General features: G+C 39.7%; 1 protein-coding gene across 1 annotated transcript; it reads right to left on the bottom strand.

Moving 5' to 3' along the window:
• Positions 1-1110: 1110 nt before the first annotated feature.
• On the bottom strand, positions 1111-7796 carry LOC109541614 (proton channel OtopLc). Its single transcript, XM_048670642.1, has 16 exons — positions 7590-7796; positions 5538-5812; positions 5323-5400; positions 5081-5270; positions 4883-5028; positions 4609-4826; positions 3861-3953; positions 3545-3708; positions 3357-3483; positions 3170-3296; positions 3015-3115; positions 2085-2159; positions 1829-2029; positions 1607-1767; positions 1380-1554; positions 1111-1326 (listed from the first exon to the last, which is right to left on the bottom strand). The coding sequence occupies exons 2-16, from the start codon at positions 5561-5563 to the stop codon at positions 1178-1180; spliced, it is 2031 nt and encodes a 676-aa protein (XP_048526599.1). The 5' UTR covers positions 5564-5812; positions 7590-7796; the 3' UTR covers positions 1111-1177.
• Between the last annotated feature and the right edge of the window lie 847 nt (positions 7797-8643).

The following is an 8643-nucleotide window of genomic DNA, read 5'->3' as shown; positions in this document are numbered from 1 at the left end:
ATGTCGTGCAAACCAATTTCATCTTAAAGCTGAGCTTAGTGGCAAAACTAAGCTTATTTTCAACGGTGCAAACGGGCCTTAGAAAGCAAATTTTTGAAATTTTTTACATTTTGTGTATCACTTTATTGGGGGCTACTAGATGAAAAAAAATAGATTTCTGAATTTCCATATCGCATTTTTAAATTTTGGAACAAATAACCTTGTTAATCCCTAACCTGGTTGAATCTGCAATTTTAACAATTTCACGCAGATAGAGAAGCTCGAGTATTTGCCAAAGAGCTTGAGTACTTTTTGTAGAAGAAACCGAGGAAACTGAAGATGAAGATGAATCCGTAACCTATCAAGATCCAGCCTGATGTCCAGACGATTCTGAAGAATTTCAAGAAAACCATTTTTGGTTGTTGAGTTTAGCTGCCATCACATGTTTGTGTCTTGTCAAACCGTCTAAGAATAAAAAAACCCCTGTTAATTTGTGTTTTTTATTTAAAGTCCTCATTAGCTCTTGAAGCAATTCGGGTCGATCTACAGTCCAATTCGCATTTCCACTAACTTGATAAAATAACCAAAGCCCATCAACTGGAAAACCAATAAAGGAAATGATAAATGTAATTGAAATCGGATTAAGGGGCGTCGCTGTAGGGGTACGAGCAGCTCCTGGGGCCCTTTGGCGCGCTCCATCTAATTCCGAACGCAAATTGTTCATAAACGCAGCTCATATCCGGGGGGATGTTGCCAAATTGGCGAGGCGACGACGAAAAATCGATTTCAAGTGTTTATATTCCAAAAAAACTATAGTGACTTGCTGGGGGTTTGTCTGGATAAACCAATTTAAAAAGTAGAAACGCGCCTGGATGAGCGCGTTGTCTTTTTCCACGGCACGGAGTTAGTTATGTGGAAAACACGCAACTTCCTGCCGCGCCAAACAAGCATTCGGCAATACTTTTCTTAGCTTTCCCGAGGTCTGAGGACGCAAACTTTCCAGCGGACAAAGAGTTCAACTGTGGCACTTCGAACTTCTCATTCGGTCTCAGGTGTGTTGCGGTTGCACAAGTTAAGATTTATAGCCAACAAGACAATAGGGAGAGCTACTTAACTAAGAGATATGTAAAAACTGACATTTTTTAGCACGGCCATTTATTAAAGTAACAGACATGGTTCCAACAGGTTTTAGCGACGGTTACATTACTGGAAATAAGGGGTTTTTGAAGTTGGACTTAATCTTGTAGGCGGTTTTCCACACTTCGAACAGGCAAATTGTAGAGTGGAATCGGTAGAATATGGCCAGCGGCATGGATATGTGGGTGATAATCGTCCAGGCCCAGGCTCCTAAAACACACACTCCATTCCAGCTCCAGGTGTTCACCGGGATTTTCACTCACCAAAGAACTTTAAGTGAGTGGGTCGGAACTCTGCCCGGTTCTTCTCTAGAGTGTTGATGCTCCACATCGCCATGTTGGCTACCATTAGGAAGATGATCAGCTCTCTTCCTGGCATGAACTTGGCTTGGGAAATGTTCTTACATCGACGCCACCAAGCGTCGAAGATAAACATAGTCTGAAGAAAAATGACACCATTATTCAGTCTAATTAGTTCACCCTTTGCCTACCTGCAGGCAGGTTTGAATGAAAGAGAACAAGTCCGCGAGTAGTCCTATTGTGGTGTTCTCCATGGTGAAGTACCAGCCAATCAAAGAGAACATCGAGTAGATAAACATCCCGGTCTGGGCGACTGCTAGTAGCATATTGTCTAGGCCCATTCCTCCATGACCTGCGAAACATAAAAAAAAACAAATAAATCCGGAGCAGCTGTTGTGAAATATCCACCTCACCAATTTTTCGTTCATATTTCAAATTCCTCAGCTGAAACATAGCGATAATCACCGTAATGGTGGTGGCTATGTAGAGGAACAGCTCCACAATGTTTACTTCAATCTCCGCATAATTGGTGCGCACTCCGGTCTCATCGTTTTTCGGTGTGAGCACGAAGAACATCACCAAGGAAATTATGGTCAGCACGATCACCATTATGCCTAAAGTGTCCATATTCTGTGAAAGATTCGCAGGAATCAGGTAAGCGAAACCTACCGGCAAACAGTCCTTTGTGGGAGTTGGAGCAGTCGATGGTAAAGTGGTGGCCGGAGTTGCTGGAGGCAAAGTAGTCTGAAAAGATGTGCGTTGGATTCATTGAGGGTTCCATCAAATTTTCTTTACTACTCGCGAAATATATTAAGGAATAAAAAGGCACTAAAATTGATCGAAGGTGGAAACAGTGGAAACAGGAATTATTGATTATACGAAAGGAGTCATACATTGTGGAAAGATGTTGTTGAAATTTCAGAATAAATTCTAAATAAAATAGAACGTTTTCCACAGTGGAACCACAAAGATAATTGACACAAGTGTTTCTTCGATTAAACAGGCTGCAGGAAACCTTTATGAATTACAGTGTAACGTTTTGCCTTGGTATTTTCTTCTGTTTTTATCATCATTTGAAAAATTAATTCTTCTAAGGAAGAAGCTGACAATTTACAAATAACACAGATCAGTGAGTAAATGTGAGAATGAAGCAGTAAAAACGACTACTGGAAAAATAATGTTTATGAAGTTGTAGATTTTCGAGAAGTGCTCCGAATATTTTTTATTGGCTGCAGCTGAAGATGTTGAAAAAGTTCTTAAAAGCATAGCAAAACAAACGAAGGAAGAATTAGTTATCAATGGAATTATAATAAATCTTGACTAATTTGAATCATCTATTGAAAAGAAGGAATATTTAAAAATAAAATAGAACTAAAGGAATTAATATTTTCAAAACAGCGTGAGGTAAATAAAAGAAAGCAGCAGTGAAAATAATCTAAATTAATGAGAACTCAGAGCAAAATCAGATCAATTACAGTCTACCCTAAGCTTTTTGGCAGTAATACAATAATTCTGGCTTTTTTCTATTATTCCGGTGTTCCAATGGGCACTTGCACACGACACAAAGTTACTCAGCGCAACAGACCCGACGTTACTCACCAGCTTTGTGTTTCTTCTTCTTGTGATCTTTCTCCTTCTGTTCATGATCCTCGGTCCGAATGTGCTTCCACATTTCAAACAGAATTACCGCGCAAATCAAACTAAAATCCTTTGCATTACATAAAAGCTCCTGATACTTGAACAGTTTTCTTCACCTGTACTCAATGGTGCAAGGAAAGAGGAACGGACTGGCATTGTTGACCAATGAACCCATCAATCTGCCTTCTGGGCAGTATTTAGTGAGACCTCCTGTTTCATTGCTGCCATTTAACTGCTGATGAACTGAAGAAAAATCGAATCATCTTATGTAAATCAAAGGCATCAGTATATAGATATTTCTACCTGATAAATGAGTGATTTCATGGCGAGTTTCTTCCACTAGCACGTTAAGCCACTCGCACAGATTGGTGGCAATCATGTGCATCAGTCCGAACCTGCCAATGATCTTGTGCCTGTTCAACTCCACGTCCTGCAACATATTAGAAGGACGTTCATCTCTTCAATTGCCAGGAATATTTCGTAGGGTTCACCTTGTGGTTCAGAAAAATGAACTGAATCTGGAGCAAAGTCAACAGCATCCTTGTGACTGGAGTGATGGCTTGAAGGCTGTTGGAGTAACAATCTGGCATACTTTTCAACTCAAAGTAGCGACCGAATTCCAGGCCAGAGTACACCATGCTGCCAATACCAAATGCTGGAAATTTGGAAGGTTTTGATGGGTTACACACACAGGAAAATAACTCAGTTCAAGCTTCAACTTTTTCTTTATATATATAGCGAAATATCCTGAACATAAAGTGGTAGAATTGAAAATTCTGCTAAAACCTATTCAAAGCTGATACTGACCGATGGCTCCTAATCTGAGAAAGAAGCTTCCATACTTCTTTGCAGGCTTGATGGGGTTGATTTTCGCTAGAAACTCTCCTTTTTCTGGATCATCTGAAAAGAAGCCCACAACTTTAAGGAAGATCATCTCCACTTGACAGAAATCGTGCTTTTGCAATTCGTTAACAGAGAAATAAACTCGCAACACTTTGAAGGTTTAGAACAATTTTCATGCAACAAAATTACCGATTATTTTGTATGATCAAAAAAATAAATGAAAGTTAGTTGACTAAAAAAAGCTTGTTTCCAAACTTGCAAGAGCTTCAATGGAACCAAGAATTAATATATGTGTTACTTTTTGCGGTTGTCTCAGATAAATTGATCGGAACTGCAACTCGATGAAGAACATTCTGAAGAAACCGCTGTTTCGGACGTACTTGGCTGGATCCTGATGGATCAGCACCATGAATGTCTCTATTTTTCTTTCAATTATTTGTAGCTGATGTTTGTCATCCATTTGTAGATATGGTGGAATCGTTTTGGTATTCGAATCTCCAACAATTTTAATTTAATGTGGTTTTCCAAGTGATTTCATACCGATTTAGAAGCAGATGTTGCTCGCAGAGAATTACTTGTTAGTTTTTTGAGTCCTCACCATGCTGGGGCTTCATGTTAAACCCCAATAAATGTGTATTACCTTAAGACAAACCCACGGATCATACGAAGGAAATATTCGTGTTAATTTCTCTAAAAATCCGATGATTCTTACGCAAGTTCTTGATGATATTGTTTACTGCTCGCTCCTTCACAAAGGTCACATATTCGTAGGTGATGAAGACAATGCTTCCCAAGTAGAGGTACAAATAGAATCCCTGATAGTAAAAAGCGTGGACTTCATCCGAGATCACTTCAGTAATAGGAAATGCTATTCCGAGCACCACCAGCAGCTTAGCATAAAGAGCCGACAAGATGATGGTAAACCCATTGCTACCAAAGAAATAAGCCATGAAACCTGACTGAAACTCTGGGGCGTTAACACCAACTTTTCCATTTTACTGGAGAATCTCACAGATACTTTATCGACTTTCTTATCCTCCTTGGGCAGGTTCTGGCTGGAATTGTCGTTGAAGAAGCCTAGCAGGTAGCGGCGCTGGTTCATCACTGCGTGGGCAGCGGACAGCGCCACAGCCTAAGAACAGCAACACTTTGAATATTTTCTTGAGAATAAAAAAGGCGGGTACCTGAGAGGGCCTTCGAAGCGCAGCGATAATGAGGCTGGGGCGTCTGGACGACATGTTGCTAGAGTCGCCATTGTAGGGTTGCAGACAGTCGCAGTTGGAGGTGAGCTGAGCGTCTGTGTCAGTTATCATCAGCTGAGGAGGGTGGAGGAAGCACGGCTCTCGATCCTGATTGGCCGAGGCATTGGAGCTGCTGATAACCCACAGTTATCAGTGAAAGAATCTCGTGTAAAAAGCCAACTTACATCTCATGTCGTTCATCATGTTCATCATCTTCGGAGATGTCGTGATTGTGACTGGGCCTAGTGAATCCAACTTTTCGCCTGCAGGAAAGTGAATGCTAAGTTGAAACTCGATTGGATTCATCCACTCTCCACGATCCCGATTAGTTAAGAGACGAGACTATCGCATCGAATGGCCCCCCGAATCCTTTTAAATTAGCATAACAGCCCCCTTTTACCTATTTTCTTCGTGCACGATGTCCATTAAGGGCCTTAATTGCTTCTCGAGGTCCCTCGATGGCAGTTTGTCGCTTCTTTATTAAAACTTGGAAAAAGTCGCCCGATTTCGGATGTCGGCTACGGTCTGGATCGGTCTCCTATGGAAAACAATTCACTTTTGCAACGACGCAATATCGAAATTACTATCGAGAAAAATGTTAATTGCTGTGATCCTCTTAGGAGAAGCTTTCCAGATTTACGTGCAGAAGCACAAGTCTGGTCAAGAACACTAGCACTGAAAAACTGATTTCTAGTGCATGGTTTCCACATCAAGTGAAAACAGTTTATTGGCAATTTTATGACCGGATTGAGCTGGTTTGGCTGTAAAATCGCTATCCATAAAACTGGATTAACTGTTGAGGGATTTGCGTTTACAGTACCATGATTTTTCAGGTAGGTTTTATTGTGCTGACGCATAGGCGTTCAGTAATGTTTCCAGGTTTTACCCAATTTTCTTCCGAATTAAAAATAATTATTCCTGAAGCCAGAAAGAGCAATGTACAATTCCGGCTAGATCCAAATAAGTTTGGTACTAGAGGAAAACCTTGCGCCCAAGCCACTGCTCATTTCTGATCAACCTCAATGGAATTCTGGGCTTACCAAACGATTGGCCGTAAAATGAGATAAAAATTTATCAAATCTTGATAAGACTGGCTGCATTTGATGTGGCATAATCCCGGTTTATTGACTTAATGATTTTACGATAGGCTTATTTATCTGTTGTTTCCGATGTTCATCCGTTTGAGGCTTATCTGGAGTGGGATCAGGACTGGATCATATGGATTGGGAGATTCAAAGAATAAACCAGACATTTTGGGTTTGGTGAATTGAAACGTTTAAAGCAGCCACAAGTAGCTTAATTTTTCATTTACTAGCTGGTAGACAATGTGAAAAGCCTTAAGTAGATCTTATGAAGTTGGAGTGACCGGTCACTGGAATGGAACCGGTCTTGAACTGGAAACACTAAACTAAACTTTGCAGTCAGACTGTTGAAAACACCGTAATCGAAAAAGTGGCTTCAAGAAAAATTTCCGATTCTTGAAGTTGTGCCAAGCCATAAGCGCACGACACTGATAATAACATTATTCCATAGAAATTAAACCTTTCAATCAAAATACTTTGAAACAGCTTGCCGCACTTTTTGCATATTTAGCCATCTAACCTCTACTTTAAGTCGAAACTTTCTACGGTCGAACGGTGTAAATGTTTTGAATTCTAAAATATTTTTTGGCAAACTTTTTGCTTTCAGACCTTGAATTAAGCGGGTTTAGTCTAATCGCATTTTTCCTTTAATTTTGCAAGAACCGGCCTTGTTTCTTAAAATTTAAAATACTTGGTTTCTCCCTGGCAATGCGAGTGTTWGAATTTTTTTTTTGGTTGTAGTTTTGAAGATTTTTAACAACGTTCTGAAGTAGCGTAGGCATTTGCTTGATTTACCAACGGAAAAACTTTTWTTTTGAAGAATTMAATTTTTAATAAAAAATACTGAAAAAACCTTGATACAAAAAAGACTGAAAAATATCAAGTGTCTCAAAGAAGACTCGCATTGAGAAGAGGAAGTTYAGAATAATGATAAAAATTTAACTATTGAGTTCAASCTCGGAACACTTCCGTAAAAATCAAATAATATTGAGGGTGCATCAAGCAATAAAAACAGCATTTAATTATACAATGAACAAAAAAACTTTGAAAAACCACCTACTTCTATCTACCGCATAAGTCGTTGATTTGATGCTATGATATATATTTGATACAAAAAGCATTCTAGACAAAGTTTCAAACCGAGTTCATTTCAGGAGTTCAAAAGAAATTCGCTTTTCTTTAGAGGAATTAGCCATTGTATTCAGAAGGGAGGTGTTTGATCTAGAAAATAATCTTTGAATAGGTAACCGTTTATTCAAAGCATAAAGTTAAAGATGGAATAAACCTGAATAATTTTCCACTCGACTCTCTGCTGTAGCATCTGCAGAATGCATCCATAAACTCCGTTGAAAGCTCAATTAAAGACTTACCTTTTGCGTTGTCGCCAAAGTTCAAAACTAGGAATCCCATGGGCTGCTAAAATGCTTCCCGACTAATTTGTATAAACATGCCGTCGCAATAAAAGCGCTTTTTTCTTCGGCCGAAAGACTAAGCCGGCAAAAATACGGAAAAACTTTTGCTGCGACCACGCCGAATTTACGATTTGCCAAGATAAAATTCTAATTTCTAAGTTTTTCGGTTTTTGTTCGTCGTTCGGTTTGCTGGTTTAATTAGCGCCAAGTTGTCGCAGGATTTATCGGTCTCCGTCTAATTGAATCATACTCGAACCATACGAATGGAATTTTGCATTTAATGGAGCGGGTGCGAACGGCCAATTACTGACCTTTGGTCCCATTTCCAGAACGTAAATAAACGCCAGAAACGCGGCAGGGCGCTAAAAGGACGCTCCTGTTGGAGCAAAACGAGTTGTTACTTCCGATTTGCCGGAAACGGGATATTTTTTTGTCTTTTTTTGGTCTTGTTGCTAAAAGCCGAGCTTCCTTCAAGGGGATTAGTTCTGAAAGTGTTTTAGAACGGTAAAAGAGTCACTACCTTAGAAAGCCATTTTTGCCGCTGCAAAACACTTGTTTAAAAAACAGCTCGTTTCGCTTGCAATTGCCCCTTTTTTGATTCAACCTTAATCTTTTCAACTTTTTCCAAGAAACAATCTGTGCACAACTAAAAGGTTTTTAAAAAGAACCTTGTTTGAAAAAATAGGGCAATTCAGATCACGACACCTACATACAAACAAATCAAGTCTAGTTGCAGCAGAAAATTATCCAGGGCAATGCGATACGAATATCGCATTACCCGGCTGCATTTTTCCAAAAGCTCCCCGCTATATCTTACTAATAACGCACTTTTCCAGGAAACAAATCCAATCGACTCGGATATAGGAAAAGTTAAGTGCATGGCAAATGTTTCAGGCAATCGGACTTCTTTTTCTTCCAGGCTGGCGAGGAATTGATTGAGTGAACATGTTGACATGGATGAAGTGTGTTTGGCGATTTTCCTTGCATATCTGGATTTCTGGATCAGCGAGGA

The sequence above is a fragment of the Dendroctonus ponderosae genome, unplaced genomic scaffold, assembly GCF_020466585.1.
Source record: "Dendroctonus ponderosae isolate FM_Combo_2020 unplaced genomic scaffold, Dpon_F_20191213v2 Dpon_F_20191213_1, whole genome shotgun sequence".
Taxonomy (NCBI): Eukaryota; Metazoa; Arthropoda; class Insecta; order Coleoptera; family Curculionidae; genus Dendroctonus; species Dendroctonus ponderosae.
The sequence above is the reverse complement of the archived record's forward strand: the minus strand, read 5'-3'. Positions and strand labels throughout refer to the sequence as shown.